This window comes from Lagenorhynchus albirostris, chromosome 6, assembly GCF_949774975.1.
Source record: "Lagenorhynchus albirostris chromosome 6, mLagAlb1.1, whole genome shotgun sequence".
In the NCBI taxonomy this organism is placed as follows: domain Eukaryota; kingdom Metazoa; phylum Chordata; class Mammalia; order Artiodactyla; family Delphinidae; genus Lagenorhynchus; species Lagenorhynchus albirostris.
The window spans coordinates 72996276-73016983 of record NC_083100.1 but is presented as its reverse complement, the minus strand read 5'-3'; the positions used below and the strand labels follow the sequence as shown (position 1 = coordinate 73016983).

The window sequence follows — 20708 nt, the reverse complement described above, 5'->3', positions numbered from 1 at the left end:
CTGCCTGGTTATTTGAATTTAATGGATCTCCTTTCAGTCCACAATTCAGACTATTTGTATTTCAGCTACTTATTTTCATTGTCCTAAACTTGAACCTTTTTGCCACCAATCTCTAATCTGATAAACAAGCACATCTACCTACAGTAAGAGGATAAATTGTCATACTCTTTCTGAAGAATAAATAGGGAAGTTAACTAGCAAAAGCCTTCAGAATTAAGAAATAAAGTTTAAGAATTAATATGCAGGCACCTATGCAAAGATTTATATACAGGTATGTTCATTACAGCCTTAAAAGGGTAAAAAAATTGGAAATATTGTAACACCACCAAATAAGAAATTGGTTAAATGCAATTATTCACATAATGAAACACTATGCAAACACCAAAAATTATGTGGTAGGAATACAGAGGAAAATATGCAAGATATATTGATAGATGAAAAAAATCAGGTTAAAAATAATATATGCAGTATCAACTAGTTAAATTAAAATCTTTGTGTATATAGAAAAAAAATATATGAACATTGTTATTAATCTTTTGCTAGTGGTTTAGGATTTCAGGTGATATTTATTGTATTTTGTGTGCTTGACTGTATTTTCCAAACTATTTACAATGGACATAAAAGACTTTATAATTACAAAAGGATGTTTTAAAAGTCTGGCCAAAAAAAATCAAAATTTAGAAGGAATATCCAAGGGACATGACTGTTATTCATTCTGGAAGTTTTTAAACTCTATTCCCATATCAAATTAAATGACAAAAATACTGTATATCTTTGTATATAATATTTTAACTTTTTATCACCTTGCATGCATTACTTTCACTTTCTGTAGAAAAGTTTCACTGAGCTACGATTTAATTTTATGCCATAGGCCTTATAAAGGTTAACACAATATCATATAAGGCTTGATTTACACTCAGTAAAACTTCTATTGAAAATGCTTTCTTCTGGGTGGTTTGCCTCCCTCCCCCTGCCAGCTCCTGATGTGCTAGATGTTGTCTATTATTAGCAAATAAGAGCTAAATGCTTCCTTTTAACTTTAACCATGTTCAATTACAGCATCCCTTTTTAGTCTTGGTTTGCTGACATAACTATATTCCCATCCTCTTAGTTTTTTGTCTCTTATTCTCTTACTAATTTTCTATTTTAATGATTCCTAATAGGAAACAGATGGCACACTCAAAATTAGGTTAAATCCAGAAGAATGTAATAAGGGGACAATGACAAAGAAGGTTAGAATGCAGGGCAATCACAAGGGATCATGTAGTAGCCATGCTGCTTTACCGAGAGCCAGAGAAGGCTGTGTGGGGAGGGCCACCTGACGGGCTGAGACCTTTGGTGGAGGACACAGCTAGTCAATACAACTCTGCAGGGCCAGGAGCTGGGGGAGCAGCTCTCCCAACCTCACTCTCCTCTCTCATCCTCATCTCTAGTGTTCCACTTTGACTGAACACAATCAGAAGCCAGAGGGCAAGGGAGCCTTCTACAGGACAACTCCCTGGGACACAGAGCAGGATGGAGAGTAGATACGCCCTAACGGGTAGATATCTAGCACAATATTGTTAGTGCCTTTATTATAAATTATTTGGAAGTAGGTGATGTCTATATGTGTAAGTAAATAACATGAATCTTTTAGGTGATTTCACTTTGGTCACTTATGTGAGCATTTTTTCCTAGCAGAGCTGCCTACTCGAATTGGCAATAGCTATTTTCTGCCGTGATGTAGTCTTATATCCTTAGAGCATGATGAGCCAAGAAAGTATTCTGGTGTAAACACATTAGTTATCTCCCTCTTAATTGAAATTCCAGGTGGATTTAAAAATAACTGTTATGTCTTCTTTAGGAGTAAGGTCTATTTTCAGTCTGGGCATTGAAGTATTACATAATGATCGTGTCATATGTTGATTTTGCTAAAATGAATTTGTCTGTAATCTTGTTTAATTTCTCTCTTTTCACTATTCATTAAAAAGGGAGTATATATACTGAGGATGTTGTATTTCAAAGCCTGAAGTGTCAGGGAGAGTGAAAAGTGAAAAGTAATCAAACCTCAGAGTCATTCAATCATGACTTCTTAGAGCTGAGGTGATTTTAGCAATCATTTAATTCAAACACCTCATTTTACAATTGGGGAGGGAAAATCCTGCAGAGCCTACATATCTTGCCCAAGGTCATCCACCTTGTTAGGGCCTCCTAGTTTGGCATATTTTCCTCTATATCTCAACATCAAAGTACAGTTGTATTCTGCTCATACATTAAATTCACTCACTCAAACAATATTTATTGAGTGCCTTGTGTCAGGCACGGGAGATAAAACAATGAAGAAAATGGACAAATCCCCCCTTTTTACAGGGCTTACATTCTAGAAGAGAAAGAGAAGACAGTCAATAAATAAATAAAGATATGTCAGAGGAACGATAAATGCCAAGAAAAAAATAAAGTAGGGTAAATGGACAGAGTGACAAGGAAGGAGGATGCTATTTTAAGTTTGGTAGTCAAGGATAGACATTCTCTCTGATGACATTTGAGCGTGACCCTGAATGGAGTGAGAGAGTGAGTTATACAGACATCTGGGGGAGGACTCTTCCAGGCAGAAGGAACAGCCAGTGCAAAAGGCTAAGGGGACATGTGCTAGGGTGTTCGAGGAGGAAGAAATAGGCTGTGATGGCTGGAGCAGGAGGAGTGATGGGGGAAGTCGCAGGATATGAGATCCAAGAGATATTGAGCGTAATGCGGGGAATGACATAATCTGACATACCTTTTAAAAGCATCACTCTGCCTGTTGCGTGGGAAATCGATGGAGGGGGAGGGAGGGAAGAGAAAGGGAGGAGGCAGAGAAATGAATTAGAAGAGTAAGAGGTTTATAATAGTTCTGATTTGGAATACAGAGCCTTCTATTCATGACAATAGGTAAGGGTGTGAGTATAGGGTGTGAGGGGGGAAAACAAGAGTCAAAATATCAAGGCTTTTGGCCTGAGCACTGGGAGAATAGGATTCCATTTATTGAGAAAAGGAATATGGGGAAAGAGTGGGTTTGGAGAGAAAAACGAGATTACATTTGGGTCAAATTAGATTTGAGGCAGTGGGATGTGTGAGTTTGCAGTTCAAGAGAGAAATCTAGACCAGAGATATTAATTGATAATTTGAGTCAGCATATAAATGGCATATGAAGTACATTGGATTGGTTGAGATCCCCTGTAAAGTACACATACTTAGAGCACCGAGGCCCCAGGGAACTCGAAGACTTAGAACGATGAGGAGGATCCATCCAAGTTTATGGAGAAAGAGAACCCAGTGAGATAAAAGAACAGAGGATGACTTCCTAGAAGCTAAATATCAAGTTTTCCAAAGAGGAGGCAGTGATCACTTCCATCTTAATAGTTCAAGTAAAGTGAGGACTGAGAACAGACCCCTGGAATTAGCAACATGGAGATCACTGATGACCTTGACAAGCACAGCTTTGCTGGAATCGAGGGACAAAATGGCTCAAGCGACAATGGGTGGGATGAAGCGAGGACAGTGTGTAGAGGCTACAGGATGGTGAGATTTTCTTAACAGAGGAGGCATGAGGTCAAGGGAGAGTGTGTTTCTAAATACAAGGGAGAATGGTATATTTATAGGTTAATAGGAAAGATCTAGAATAAAAGGGGGAAGTGGTGGTGGGAGAGAGATTTGGATGACCTTGCGTAGGAGAGAGGGAATAGGATTCTGTGCATAAGTGAAGGGGCTGGCCATAGACAGGAGTACAGATACTTAATGCATTGTGAAAGGAGGGAAGGAAAGGAGTGGGTACAGATTCTGATAGGTTGGTAGATGCAATGTTGGAAGCCTGTGGAAATTTTCTTCTTGTGAAATAAGATATTGAGAGGTAAAAAAAAAAAATCACAATCAAAATCGTTAATATTTTCTTCAGTCAACTTAACAAAAGAGCAACACCAGGGAGGCAATGAAGCTGTTGTTTTTTTTTTTAACCTGCTCATAACACATGTCTTATACTTGACACTTCAACTGTGATCAAACCATAATGGTCTGGCTTCTTGTAAAGTGTTTGGCTATAGTGGTTCATTAACCCAAGGAGAGAAATCCTGAGAGAATATTAATAAGACAGACTGCATGTACCTGTAAAACATGAAAGAAATACTCCTAGTAAGCAGACTACTAAAGAGATTTTAAATTATCAATTACCTATCAATTTAACAGTTCTGAGTACACTAGGACAGGATCAAAGCCATGAAAATTACCCTAGAGCAAACAGTTTGAAACCAAGTTTTCTCAAAATTGATTAATCACAAAATTAATAGCAAACAGCAATCACCGTGATGGGCAGCACAGCACAGTGTTTAAAATCATGAACGATGGAGTTAGACCTCCTGGGTTCAAATCCTAATTGCACTGCTTAATGGCTATGTGACTTTGGGGAAATTATATTCCCTCTATGTGTCTCTGTTTCCTCATTTATAAAATGAAGATCATATTAGTACCCACCCCTTAGGGTTATTAAGAAGATTAAATGAACATAGAACTGTGCCTTGCACATAGCAAGCATTGTATAGGTGTCTGTTAATTAAATCATATCACTGTGAATAATCAAGACCTAGCCAGAAAATGCAGCCAAAAATTGACACCTGGAGTTAATTTTTAAGACTTTTAAAACTGCCTACTGGGAAATCTTTTACAGAAAAACAAATACATCTGTCTCTTGATCATCTAGGGTATTTTTTCCCCTCCATCTGACTTTTTCTTAAAATTGTGTCCTGACAAAGAGTAGGAAGATTCCATAATTTCCACTTTTAAAAAAGAAGTTCTAATGGAAATCTTCACTTTTAAAAGACATGGAAACCAGAAAAGTGAGCCTCTTGGATTACCATCCTACTTTTCTGTCACCTATTGACTCATATACTGAGAGCTGACCCTACATTTAGACTCATATTAGAAGGTCATAATCAGTTAACAAGCTATGTTAATGTTCATTTCTAAATTTTAATGACAAAATAAGGAACATTATGAATATTTTTAAATTATATGATCCTTGATTTATTTTCTTTTCTCCCATACCACATTCATTTCTTTACTCATACAATATCATTCAGAGGACTGGTTAAATATTCAGAAGATAAAGTCTGAACCCCCAGTTTATTTTGGAGTCATTTCTACATAAAATACACCTTAACTATCTTTTCTTTTTGACCATTGTAATATCCTGATAGTTAATTTACCTACTAGGTTTTATGGTGCCAATATTTTGGGTATTTCATCAGATTTTCAAATAAAAGTACCAAAAATTAAAAGAAAAACACCCGCTCAAACTTTGACTGCAAGATCACATTTCTAGGAGTTAGTAACTGAGAGCACCACAAAACCGAAGGTGGGAAGTAGTTCAACAGATTGGTCCTCAGCCAGATGGGGCTACTTCAGCTCTAGCTGCAGGTGGTCCCTATGCAGAGATGCTTGCAGTGAGAGATCTGGGTGGGCGGATTTTAGAGCAGAGGTCAAACTGGCGTTCAGAGAGGTTCAAAGACATGTTTTTAAGGTCGAAAGAGTCTATGAGAGTTTTTATATTCCATATTCTCCATTTTATAAAAATGTAAAAAAGTGTTGTATACCAATTTGAGATCATCTGAATGTCACTGCATGACTGAGTGCTGCCACAGTGTTTTTTGTTTGTGTTCACAATTCAGTTGGTCCCCAGTGGTACATTACATAAACTGACAGTATATCTTAAGTCATTTTAGTCTAAGTGGGATCCAGTTAGACCAATCAGTCTTTCTCCCTCCCTCTGCTCCCCAGAGCATTTCGTTCCCCAAGAACCAAATGGGCTTTTGTGGATTTTATGGGATTCACCTTGTTAGAAAAAAGCCAATAAACACAGGTCTTTTTGAGATGAACCCTTCTCTCTCTTGGCCTCCTGCTGATGTGGCTGTGAGAAACTGCCCTTAAACTTCTCTGAGGCTCTCTAGTTTGAGAGTATCTATGAGAAACACCCCTTATCTCTTGGAAGTGTTGCTTATATGAATGGATACACTGACCCTTTGATCTTTTCGAGACTATAACAAAGGGTTGTACATTCACACTTTCAGTCTTTTCCCTATGCCATGCTGTTGGAAATAAACTCTTAACTCTAGAGTCTTTTGCCATTAGGATAGATGGAGATAGAACCTTGCCATTAGGATAGATCCTCCTTTCTCCTGTTTCCAATAATATGTTCATTGCTTCTGAACCCTTATCAGCCACATCTTATCCATATTTCTACTAACGGTATGTTCAAGGCATTCTAGTCTTTTTTCTATCATGCTCCTCAAAATTCTTCCAACTTCTCTCCACTTCCCAACTCCAAAAAAACTTCCACATTTTTATGTATTTGTTATAGTAGCATTTCACGTCCAGATACCAAAATCTGTATTGATTTTTTAAATTGCTGTGTAACAAACTACCACAAATTTAGCAATTTAAAGCAATACTCACTTATTAGCTCAGAATCCTATAAGTCAGAGGTTCAGAAAGGCATGGCTAGGCTCTCTGCTCATGACATCACAAGCCTAAAGTCAAGGTGTTGCCAAAACTGATTTCTCATCTGGAAGCTTCAGAGAAAAATTTGCTTCCAAGCTCATTCCTTTTTTTTTGGTCAAAATTCAGTTTGTTACAATTATAGGACTATAGGTTACTGGGTCCTATTTCCTTTCTGGCTGTCAGCTAGGGCCACTCTTATCTCCTATGGGGCCACCCACATTTCTTGCCATGTGATCTCCTCCATCTCCAAGCCAACAATGGTGGGTCAAGTCCCTTTTATACTTTAAATCTCTGGCTACCCATCCTGTGACCAGCCAGAGACACCTCTCTGCTTTCAAAGGGCTCATGTGACTAGGTCACGTCCACCCAAATAATCTCCCTTTCTCAACGTTGTCTGTGCCATATAATATAACCTAATTAGGTATTTACAGTCCTGGCAATTATACAGGTATGTATCCCGGGACGGCAGAAAGTCTCGGGGCCCATCTTAGAAGGCTGTCTGTCACGGGGCTATCCATTGGCCCCTTTAAGTCCCAACAATCTTGAAGAAGCAGAGTTTAAAACCTGGGAATTTTTTTTTTATCATTCTCTGTGTCCACCTTTTTTTCTACTCTTGGCTCTTTAGATCAGTATATTATTAGATTGATAAACGCTGGAGAAGAGATTTCATAATATCATAATGAATTACTCTCATAAGAACCCATAAATCCCCACATAGAGAGAATGGCTTTGATCTGAATGTACTCTGGATTCCCTCCTAAGCACAGAGTTTCTTGAACCTTCTGAGAAGTAGTACTGTTCCACCCCTTTCGCCTGCATTCTGATTAAGATAGCCTCCCCTCTTTTGTTTTAGATTCTTTCCTCTCTTCCCTGGTTATCTGTCAGATGACTATAATTCTGAGTGTTTGCCAGGTCACCTGAGGACAAGGGGAAGCACCCAAGTGCCAAGGTTCTACTGAAGACTGGGTCTATTGGTATTTACTGGTGCAATGTCACTTGAGGCTCCCCAGAAACATCTCTGAGATAAGGCTGAAGGTCACACGGCTGGTGGAGTTATTCTGACTTTTCTGACTATGTTCCCCACCCCTCAGTTGTGCAATATGAGTGGTTTCAATGCTGGATTCAGAGTTGGTGAAAATTGGGAGGGAACTGTGACACGATAAATCAAGGAAGGGATATGTCTCCTTTTTCTGTGAGCCTTGCTTAAAATCTCCATTTTGGGAGCAAGGCTGAAAATATCCGCGCCTTGGATCCCATAGAATGCCAAGCATCATGCAGCAACAAAACCTCCTAAAATGCTGTGATGCAGAGCAATTTCTTTGTTATTCAAGCCATCCAAAGAGCCACACCTAGTAAAAGGGTGGTTCTGGGACCAATATTACATATCAGGCATTTTGAGGTTCATCTAGCATGGTAGTCTTGTTTCTTACAATAGCTCCTAGGGATAGTTTATGGAAAGGCATCATCTCTTGATTTTACCATGACAATTGCAAAAGTGGAGAGATGCTTCTGAAATATTACCATTGTCACCTAACAGCTTATGAATCAAAACTTTCCTTGAGTCTTGAGATAAAACTATGAAAACTGAATATTATGTTCAACTAGAGTTTTAAAGCACAAAAGAAAAAAGTGATCTAATAAATGTACATTTGCAAGGAGCTGGGCACCTACTAGGATAAACTTTGCCACTGGATACAAATTATGTTATTCCCACAAAAAGAAAATATTATTTCCTAAAAGACAAATTACTGGGAAGAAGAATTAGGATAAAGCTGATCTCTTGTTCAGAAATCCTAATGTGGGGTTCTATGCATGGCATAGTTTCTCTACCTCTATTGCTGCTCTCTTACGAGAAGAGACAGGCAAGTGAAACAGTAGATGGGGAGAGACAGAACACCAGGTAATAAAGCAACCAGTCTCAAGTCAGGGGGAGGCTGTCTGTAGGGGGTTTTCTGCCAAGCTTCTATTAAGCACTGAAGAACTAAAATTTGTCTCCAACACGTAAAATAGTTAAAACAAAGGGAATCTAGATTTGTGTTTAGTATATATAAAGGTAGTCAGAACTTTGGTCAGTATGTCTGAGTTGACATAGAAATCTTTTTTCCCACTTTAAACACAGAAATTTTGGACAAACTATATCACAACTATACACACACACCCAGTGTCCCAGTGCTGAAAATAAAGATGGAACTCAAAGTCAAAGCAGTGAGAAGGAGCCAAAGTCAAGTGACTCCTGGGGAGAACTGGACCTGAGATACATCTGAGGAGCTGGTGGCCAGGCCTTCAGTGTTAGTTGTGGGACCTGTGCACATGGGTGCAGGAACCAAGCTACCTACGAAGAGAAAGAAATCATATAGGATTTGTCCATACACACAAGGGAAACTAGCTACACCGTGACCACTCCCCAGGAGAGTGACAAAGGAGCCAACTTTCTGCTTGGGACCAGAGGAAGAAAAGGGCCAAGTGCAGAACCCCAGTGCTGTGCATGAGTGCTAAGTCAGCACCCACTCCCAGCTCACAGCATGGGTCCCAAGTCTCAAAGTTAATATACAAACTGGTCCTGGGCCAGTAAAATGCATAGGGCCCTTAGCAGAGGCAAACATAAAAGCTCTCTGTAGAGATGTTCTCACTACCAGGTCATAGTTCATAAAGGAAAGCACAATTCACAAAGAAAAAGTTTAAGAACTTCAATTATTTGATCATTTGAAATTTCCGTGGAACTACAGACACTGAGGCAAATTTAAAGGCAAATGACCAATGAAGGAAAATATTTGCAACTCATGTAACTGATAAAAAGAAATAATATTCAGAATTTATAAAGAACATCTATAGATTAAATAAAGAAAAAATAGACAATGGACAAGAAGCATGAATAAGCAAATTAAGAGAGGAAAAAAACTGCCCAATAAACATGAGATTTCCAATCTCACAAGTGACCAGGAGAATCCAATTTAAAACACTGAGATACTGTTCCCATTTAGCATACTGGCAAAAGTCAAAAAGAATAGTTTTAATGTCTTATAAAGTAAAAAAAAAAGTCTTATATAAAGTTGAAAACATACACATCCTGCAACATAGTGATTCCCACCCCAGGTACACCCTAGAGAAAGCTGTGCATACATGCCCTGGTCAATATGTACGAAGTGGCTGCTGCAGCACACTTTCAAGAACAGAACTTAAGAAACTTAAATGTTATCCACTAAAAGAAGGGATAAATGGTATCCTAGTTCTACAGTGGAACACTATATAGCCATTAAAAGAATAAACTAGCTCTCTGTGTATTAACATGGCTATATCTCAAAATGTAAGGGTAAATGGAGTACATGCTGCAGAATAATAGTGTGGTAATATTCATGAGAGAAGTAAGAGAAATGAAATACATATTAAAATATGTTAAAAGCAATAGATAGCCTGAAAGATAACAATAAAATTCATGATGGAGATTGCCTTTGGTGTGGTAAGAAGGCAAATGGTACTGAGTTAAGTCCTCAAAAGAAGACTTCAACTTTATTTATAAAATAAAATAAAATAAACCTGAAACAGAATGAAAATGTCAACAGTTTCAATGCTAGGTGATGAGTACTAATGTATTTATTACATCAATCTCTGTATTTTAAACTTTTTTTCTAAATGTAAGAAATAATTTTTAAAAGAAAATAAATAAAATAAAATATATGCCTCAGGCCCATACACTTTCAAGAGATTGACCATGAATTTGGCTTAGAGCTTAATTATTCCTTCCATCACTGTTTGTTTTGTTGTTGTTGTTTTGGTGTCAGGCCAAATTTCAAGCCAAATGTCAATAGCTTATCTGCAAGCTAATAAAGGTCTCTCTCTCATCTTTCAAAACACCTTTCTCTCATTTCCAGAAATCTAAGAGACTGAGGAGAAAACAGCAAGCAGTCTGTCTATCCATTCCTGTATAACCATGCCAATTCCCCAACTCAAATTTAATTTAACAATGAAATGCACTTACTTCAATTCTCAATACTTGAGTTACTAATTTGTGTATTCTTTCACTGTCTTTGTAAGTTCCCAGAAAGCGGAACTGTATCTAAATCTCTTTATATGGCACTTAAAATGACACTACATGCAAACAAATGCTTAAAAATACGGTACTTTTCATGATTATACTAATTCATAGAGAGGAAGGGCTATGAAAGGTGCCCAGGTAGATGACAAATCTCTAAGGATATGTAGTTTCATAATAGTTAATAATTGTTAAGTTTTCCCACAGAGATGTGTATAGTTCACCTATGTTATTTGAAACATGATTGATATTTATGAGTTTCTCTCTTGATGGGGACTTGATGAAATCACCCAACTTCCTTAGAAGTTAGACTGTAAATTATGTCTTCTTTGCAGCTTACTTTGTCAAAAATCATATAACTTCTCTACGTGTTGTTTTTTACACATGCTGACTCTACACCAATTTGCTGATATAAGAGCACAAAACAAGCAAGAATAATGGCAACTGAAGTATAAAGTGCAGAAATCTGACTTCTAGCTAAAAAACCACAGTGCCTTTTTTTTCCCTCATGTTTAATTTTAAAGGAAAAACTTCTAGACAAGAGCTTCATAAACCTGGTTGACCATATAAAGTATCAATTGTGTTCACAAAAGCAAAAATTTACTCATCAAGGACTGTGAATTAGTCATTCTTAGCACTTTAAGCAACTCCAAAAGAAAACATTTTACATATCATGCAGATCAAGCCAATACAGGTGTACAGGTTAATGGAAGTTCCTTTCATTATGTTATAGAGTTGATCATAAATTGCCTTTTGTGAATCATTTCCAAGGAAGTCATAAAATCTTAAAGAAAAATATTTTTTACTGTAAATTCTATCACTTTTGTGGTGTGGAAAAACAAAATATCTAAACAAATATCCCATATATTTTTAAAAAATCTCCTCTGAATATGTTTTACTTTCCACAGGTTGTCAGAAATCATTTTAAAGCTGTTAATAAGTGTTTTGGGGAATTCCCAGGTGGTCCAGTGGTTAGGACTCCACGCTTCCACTGCAGAGGGCATGGGTTCAACCCCTGGTTGGGGAACTAAGATTCCGCAAGCTGCATGGCACAGCCAAAAAAAAAAAATAAAAAAAAATAAGTGTTTTGATTAATATTTTGAAGGTTGGGAAACAAATGTTCGTTCAAAAGTAGATGATGAATTTGTATCAATATGAAAAACCAAACAATCTAACACATAATAAACCAAGAAGTAAATTCTTTAAAGGGCCTTTTGGTATTCTATGAATTGTACTGACCCCAGTATAATGTATTTTCCCAATAAGGACATCTTTTGATAGTCATTTGCTGTACTGCAGTCAACCAAAATGGTACCCCAGTACCTCTGGTTTTGCCACGTCCCTACTTAGTACACGATTTAACAACAATCACAAACCCTATCTTTTCTTTATCTACAGCATCTCTTCTAATCACATGTACTTGTGCTTGTGAAGGTCAATAAAGTGGGTTCTCCTCCATGTCTTTGAAGCTCAAATATATTTAAGCAAGACTCCACTAGAACCTTATGAATCTTTCTAAGAACTGCTTATGAGGATTCCATGCCAAACACCAAGGTCAATCAAATCTCAATCAGGCAATTAAACATTCATTCACACATTCACAGCAACAGTATAAATACTTTTTTTTTCTTCTCTTCTCTTTGTAACAATTCCTTCTTCTTCCACTGTTTCTCTTTCTCCTCTTCCTTTTCTCTCCTTCTGGCAGAAATTTCCATTTCCAGTCTTGCTACCTCTTCCTGGTGGGCTCGCCACTGAAGAACCTGAAATAGAAATTCATTCCAATAACTATACACACTCAAGTGATTTCACAGATCACAAGGAGACTAGGTTCTGAATCAAGTAGATGTCAAAGATTTTCCAAGTACACATTAAAATTCTGTGTGCACATGAGCGTGTGATGTATGTGCAAGATGTGTGTGTGTTAGTATTAAAAGGAGAAAGCAACTTTAAAATCACCTCATTCAGAGATTCTTCACTTGGATTCATGGAATGAAATCCTAAAGAGTCCGTGAACTGACTTCAAAGGATCTGTGAACTCTCATAAGTATTATGGGAAAGTTTTGTGTTTTTGCACAGCTGTGATTTTCTGGAACAATAGTTCCAGTTTCTGGTCAACAGTTTTCAAATGGTCCTAATATCCTAAAACTTTTAAGAACTACTGATATATTTCATCCTGATTTTTGTAAGTGAATAAAATGAGCCTGAATGAAGATGAAAAAAATGTTAAGACATTTAAAAGAAATTTCTGGGTACTGACAGGTGTTACTGGTAGAAGTATAATTGGCACAGCACTTCTAGAGGACACTGGGCAATATGTAAATACGTATCACAAGAGAAAACATGCATAGTCTTTGACCCACAACCCCACTTTGGGGAAGTTATTCAAAGAAGACAATCAACTGGACAAGTGCACAAAAATGTACCCATGAGGAATATTCACTGCAGTTCTGCTTAAACAGAAAAACTGGAAAGCGTCTAAGTGTCTGGCAAAAAGAGATAGCTTAAATTAATTATGGTATCGTCATACAATGACTGCCATTGAAAAAGGATCTATATTTCCATATTCATCAACATAGAAAATATCCACAACATATTATTAGATGCAAAAAAGCAGGTGCAAAACCACATTTATAGTATGATCTCATTAATATAAATTATCATCTATGTATCTACACATAGAAAGAGATTTGGAAGGAGGTTTACCAAAACAATAATAATTGTTATCTCTGAATAGTAGCATTTCATGGAATTTTAAAAATTTATCCTTAAGCCTTTCTATGCCAAGTGACATTTTTACAATAAACATGTATTATCTTTGTAAGCAGTAAACCAATGAAACTAACAAAATAAAAACAAACACATGTTCCATGTACACACGTAGCTAACGAAGCAGAGAGGAGGGAGATGGAGAGGTATGCAGAAATTTTTTTTGGAAAAGGAAGAAACTAGCATTCTCAGTTTAATACCTCTTTGCCTTACATATTTGATATAAGCATGACTCATTATGGTAATATATAAAGTGAAAATTGAATAAATAAAATATCATAGAAATATGATGAGCTAAAATGACTAAATAGTTAAGCTCTTTTTGCACTTTCATTATTCAAAGTTTATTTTCTAAAAATATATTTTGCTCTATTTATCAAAATAACCAAGGAAATTCAGACCCTTGATTTTCAAGCACACTTAGGTTTCCCCATCTACGGCTTATCTTGGCCGTATTTATCTTCTTGTTTTGAACCCTGTTCCTAGAATAAGATCATCTATGCCTTCTGTCCTGACCTCCTACTTCCCAACTATTCCTTTCTGTACCCACCTTCCATCTGCAACATGCTATATCAAAATCAAGTGTCCTATCAAGCGCTACCAGGGATCACTCTCCTGAATACCTAAAGGATAGTTTTCGGTCCCTCTTTCCTTAACCTCATGGTTGGTACTTAACCCTGTCAACCATCTCTTCATGTTTAAAACTCTTTCCTTCCTTGGCTATAACACTGTTCTCCCCTGCTTCTCCACCAATGAATACTACCTTCTTCTCTTCTTCCTGCTTCTTGTGTCTACCCTATACGCAACTCTATTGCTATCCTTTCTCAACCTCAGCCTCTCTCTGTTCGTTATCTGATGTGCTCATCCTCTCCTATGAGTTAACCTATCACTTCTGTTGGTCTGACTCTAAAATGTACAATAGCAACTCTGCATTTTTGTCTGCAATCCCATCCTAACAAATGCTTAAAGACTTTGCTGTATGTATGTGCACCCAAAACACAACATTTCCAAAATTAAACTCGACTTCTTTAACTTTGCCATAGCTTCACACCAAGTCCTGTGCATCTGCCTCTTCTTTCAATCTTGTTTGTTCTGTGAAACCACAAGTATCTCCGTAGTTTCCATTTTTATTACTATGTACATCTATCAACATGACTAATTCTTTACATTTTACCTATTACTTGAACAATCTTATATTTCTTAAGCTCAGATGGGCTTTTATTTATAACAAATCAGCTTCTAGACTACTGAATTTCCCTAAGCCACTTTGCTGTAATTTCCTAGTCCATCCAAAGTCTATGTGCCAAATGTATTTAGAACAATACCAGAAAGCTCATGGGGTGATGTCAATTTCTCCAAATATGACCTAAATAATTTAGCTTTCTCACTTCCAACCAATGCCCTACTTTAACCTAGCTAATGTATAATCTCTAGGTAGGTTTTTTCCTGTGCCTTTCCTTATACCACCATCTTGTCCTTAGCCTCATGGCGTGACCGAAACTATTCCCCCACCTGAAATGCCCTCTGTTCCCCCCTATTTCATAAAGTGCTTCTTGGTCCACCATGTGTCTCACATTTTCGATGAAACATTCTCCAACCCACACTCATCTCTCTTTTATTTCACTTACCATATGATAACTGTTCTCTAATCATTTTGAGCATAATGTTTCTATTTTCATTTAGAGCAGAGTCCATGATATATACATATTTTGTTTTCCCCTTATACTGTCTAGCAGAGTGCTAGCACATCATAGGTGCTCGATTAGTACCTATTTAATTTACCAAAATAACATTTTAAAGTGGAACCAAATAAATAAAAATAAATGATAGCATGAGAATATACCATATTGTAACACATAATGAAATAATGGATCCTCGTTCATGATCATCAATTGCTACTAAAAACTTCATTTTGACAGCTGATAGGAAACGTTATAATGGATGGATCAGGCTGACAACTGTTGAAAACGCTGAATAATCTTAACATCACAGAGAAACAAGCAGCCATTTTGGCATCCTGGTATAAGTATACAACATTCTCCTGAACCATTCTTGCCAAAATATGAAAATGAATATGATCAAATCTCTAGACCTATCTATCAGTTTACAGAAAATTCAGTCAATGGAAAAACACATTAAAGAACACTATGGGAATACAATCAGCAAAATTGAAATTTGAAAAACTTTCAAGGATTTAACAAATTACAAGGAAAAAAGAAGGAAGGGAAAATATGAGTTAAAAGAGATTTAAGAAACATTATCAGCCAAATGCAATATGTGGATAATATTTGGTTTCTGACTTGAATAAACCAAATGTAAAAAAATTTTGAAACAATTAGAGATATTTCAATATTGACTAATTAGTTGATACTATTATGGAAACTGTTAAAGCTTTTAGGTACGATCATAGTATGGTTATTTTTTTTAAAGAGTCTTTAATTTTAGAGATATATACTGAAATACATATGAAATGATATGATATTTGGGGATTTGCTAACTATTATCCAGTGGGCATGGGAGAGTACGTAAGGGTATTTGACTGATAAGCTGATAATTGTTGAAGTTGAGTAATGATAGATTTTGTATGTTTTTACATTTTTCCATACTAAAATTTTTGTAAAAAAACAAAATAAACCATAAAATATATGTCCAAAGAGATTTGTATAATAAAAGACTGTAGTCTCAAGGTTCTCAGACAATGAGACCAGAGATGCAGTGAACTAATGTAAAGAAAAATAGCATACATTCATCCTTTCCAAGTACTGAGACTATTTCTATAAATTTCAGTTGAAAGAAGTTTGTGTTTTGAAACTAGTCTTATCACCTTTTGATTTAAGACTAATTTATGGGAATTATCATTGAATGACCTCTGCACATGTGATGTCATATGATTTATGAAGCCAAATATAAGCAAACACTTATAACTGGTCAAGATTTCTGTTTAAAAAGGTAAGTATAGCAAGAAAATAACCAGATCAATAAAACTCAGGTAACCCAGTTTATCCAATTTACCCAATTGCCCTCCTTGTCATTTGCAAGTCTAAATGATGTTTCTCCTATTCTCCAGAAAAGATAAGATTATGGTAGTTTTTTAAATGGGGCACACACCATAAATCATGAAACAAATGCAAGTTTAGCAATCACAAAAGAACACTACCACAGTGGCAGTCAGGAGCGCATTATAAGGAAAGCATTATTTAGATTATTAACTACAGGACATTTTCCCAGTTCTTTAGTTAATACAGTCTTTGAATGAAACCTTAACCTAACAGAGAACAAATGAAGTTTAAAATATGTTCATCTGTTGCAAATAATAAATTAAGGATTTAAAATGAAAATGGTTAGTACTATTACATGTATCCCTTGCTCTTAATGTAAAAGTTAAATGGTTCAAGGGAAATTAATTAACATACATATTTTCAGGGTGAATAAAGTACTAGAAAAACACAAAATGAAACCCATGAAAACTTCAAAGGCAATAGTGGAAATTAACATCAAGGCAACAATATTAACACAATTTTACACAAAATTGAAAGCTTTGAAAATAACTCTAAGTCGCGATGCAGTATAAAGGAAATGAGTATTGAACTGCTGGTCAGAATACCAGCTTTTTTGTATTCTCTCTGCCACTAACGGACAACAATGTTACTTTGAGCAAATGGCTAACCTAGTTTTCTTGCATGTTAAAGGAGAGGACTGGATCAGGTGAGTTCTATACTTTCTTTAAGTCCTAATATTCTGATTCTATTTTATATTTTCCTTACATAGAGAGACCACAATATGGCACGCTCTGCAATTGTCTTCTTCAAGCAAAATGAATTGCAATGAGGAACGTTAGTGTTTTATAAGCCTGTTAAATAATAACAGACAATTAAACATTAATTGTGAATTCCATCTGCCATTATTTATGGACCATTGTATCATGTGTGTTGTTTTATATGGGAAAAGTACCATTGACCAGTGCCTGTAACTGATGATTATAAAATATTAAAAACTGCCATATATGAGGCTTATTGTGTGCCAGGCCTATGCTTTATAAAGGCATTAAGCACATGGTGTGAAGTAATCCTTGAAACAAGCAAGCTATCTTCTTCACGCTTCATCTGGCTAACTTCTCCCTATCCTACTCAGCCCTAAGCTTAGTCATCATTTGCTCCAGGAAGCCTTCCCTAAGTTACCATGTTCAGGTCAGCTGCCTCTTCCCTACTTCCCTACTTCCCTAGCACCTTGTCCCTCTCCTGTATTACAGCACACATCAGCATGGAACCATGTGGATTTGCCTATTTCTCACACTTGGCTACAAACTTCTTAAGGGCAGGGACCAGATTTGTTTTATTCATGGGCTCTCTCCAGGGCCTTGCATGGCATCTGGCACACAGTAAGGGTTCAAGAAATACTTGTTGGTAAATGCATGGAAAAGTCTCTGAGACTATGCCTGTCAGTTAGATTGACAGTATTTCCCTTTCTCCCCACTGGATTGGTCTTTGGAAAGAAAGGTACCCTCTTCAGACATGCTACCATTTTCTGATTCTTCCACCCTGTGATGACGGATCCTTGCTTTCCTGGTTATAGCTGTTTCCAGGGTTCCCAAGCTCCACCTCTGATTGCCTCAGGGAAAATATCCAGAAAACCTTGTCAGGATTTTCAACAATGAATTCCTATTTCTAGCAATGTTAGAGGACGTGTCCAAAAAAGTGTCAAGCAAATCCTTTTCTGTCTTCTCCTTAAATGTTTCTATAAGCTTCTAAATTCAGTTCAGCTGAGTAAACTTCAAATTTTCATTTTATTAAATCTTCAACAGTGTGATAGTTCCATTAAATTTTGCACATGTCCCACCATTTTTCAATATTACTTAACTAAGCATTTTTATCTAATGTGTTCCATTTATGTTTAAACTCCACTCATGAAATACAGTACCTGTGATTTCACATACATTATTAAAGCTTTCTATACTCTTCTTAGCATTTTTGCTTAGCAGAAAGATTTGGCTTTTCCTCTTGGTTTCACAATTGTCCCTTGGTTTCTTGGGTGACTTCATAAGTGCATTATTTATTTTGCAGTACGCGGGCCTCTCACTGCTGCGGCCTCTCCCGTCGCGGAGCACAGGCTCTGGACGCGCAGGCTCAGCGGCCATGGCCCACGGGCCCAGCCGCTCTGCGGCACGTGGGATCCTCCCGGACCGGGGCACGAACCCGCGTCTCCCGCATCGGCAGGCGGGCTCCCAACCACTGCGCCACCAGGGAAGCCGCATAAGTGCATTTTTTATCACCTCTCTTTGATAACTACTTTCCAGTTTCTGTGACTTTTTATCAGTCGTTTACAGAATCTCAATGATTATGCACTATTATCTTGACTGTTTCATGTCCTTTTCTTTTCAAATAAAATCTTGCAAAGTTTCATTTCATTGGGTCCCAGAGGGTCTTAACCTTAGTGTAAAACAAGACTTGCAGAGGAAGAAATAAACTAAATGTTAATAAGTAGAAAACTATCAACATATATTTTTTCCTAAGGGACAAAAGTTACAAACCTATCAGTCTCTTTTATTTACGAAGCTGACAAAGCCAGATTGTATAATGGAGACAGAAAATGGGGTTAACAGTCAGGAAATCACTTGCCTGCTGGCTATGAGATCTAGGGAAATCATTTCCCATTTCTGGGCCTCAAATCCTCTTTGAAAAATGAAAACTAAATCGGTTTTTCAAACAAAGGGTTACAACACATTAGTGGATAATGAAATAAATTTTATGGATGGGAACTAGCATTTCTTTATGGAAGAAAATATCAGAGAGCATCTCATGTCATTACAGTAATGCTGTTTCAAGAAATTTTAATTTCCATTGTGTGTATGCATCTGTGTGTGTGTGTGTGTGTGTTGTGTGTGTATTCATTTGTGATGTAAAATACATTTCTCACTGTAGGTCACAGTGAAAGAAGCTTGAAAAACACAGCAGGATGTTCTCTATAATCGCTTCCAATGCTGAGATTCTATGGCTCTCTGATATAAAGACCAAAGCTACTGTGTTGCCATCATTAAGCCACAGTCCTTATTCCTTCTATAATACAATCAACCCAGAAGCATGATGAGAGAACCCAGATTTTGAAGTCAGAAACCTTGAGTCCTACCCCTGTGACTTATTAATAGTATTCCCTGGGGTACATTGTTCAACCACCTGTAACTCCGGAATAATGTAAAATGGGATAACAATGACACACACCTTACAGGACTGCTGTGCAAATACCATCAATGTGCACAAGCCAGAAACTCAGGAATCATCCTGACACTGTCTGTCCCTGACGCTCCACATCTAATCCATTACCAAGTCCTGCAGACTGTGCATCCAACTATCACTTGCACCCACATTCGATTCTATCTTCAGGGCTCCCATCCTAGAGCTACCCAGATATATCCTGCATCCACTCTGGTTTCATTCCCTACCCACCCCCCTATCTCACTTCCTACACTTTCAATGGTTTCCAGCACTCTTGGGGTGAAGTCTGAACTCCGAACTATGGACTACAAGACCTCTAGGGTTTGGCCCTGCCTATGTCTGCAGCCCCAACTCCTAACCTCATACCAATCACAGACTCACCCTCTTGCTCCAGGAGCCCTGGCCATCATCCAGCCCCTAAACAAGCCACATTTCCTCCAGCTACATGGATGTTGAACATGCCATTTCCTTTGCTTGGAATGCTCCTCCCCTCCTCTTTGCCTCATCTACACATTTTCCTAACCAATACTTAGTCCCAGATTTCAGCTCCAGCGTCTGTCAGGGAAGCCTTACCCACCCACCCTATAGGAGATAAAGCCCTCTAGCTGCATGCTCCCATATCATTGTTTACTTTTTCTTCAATGTACTTATCACAGTTTGAAATCAGACATTCAGTCCTGTGATTACATTACCAGTGTCTGTTACCCCACTAGACTGTGATCTCCATGAAGAAGGGACCATATCTGATTGGCTCACCATGGTATCTCCAGTGCCTTACACACCACCTGACACCTAATAGATGCTCAATAAATACATCTGAATGGGTGAATAAATGCGATAAGAAAGCATAAGTGCTACACAAATGTTTACTATATTCCTGGATTGCTGCAATTGCTTTCTAGCTGACTTTCCTGACTTCAGTGTCATTTCGATTCAACCCATTCAGTAGATATTTGTCTATTGGATTTTCACATATTTTTGCTCCCTTACACATGATTCTAATAGCAGTGGCTTTGCATTTGCTACCATTTCAAGTGGCTCCTATGGCCATTTATTTATTTGGACATCACCTTATTCAAAGGAGGACTCAATCTTTTAAGGCATATGTGAACTTGACCTCACGCATATGACTTTATTTATTACTCCCCAGAGCAAATAGGCCAGACCGTCCTCTTCCTCCTGTCTCTTCCTCTCTTCTC

General features: G+C 37.3%; 1 protein-coding gene across 1 annotated transcript in view; it reads right to left on the bottom strand.

The window, feature by feature from the left end:
* CCDC148 (coiled-coil domain containing 148) overlaps nucleotides 1-20708 on the bottom strand; it is a 146120-nt gene that overhangs the window by 46171 nt on the left and 79241 nt on the right. The window contains 1 exon segment of the mRNA XM_060151487.1: nucleotides 12154-12294. Coding sequence (XP_060007470.1) covers nucleotides 12154-12294 — 141 coding nt within the window.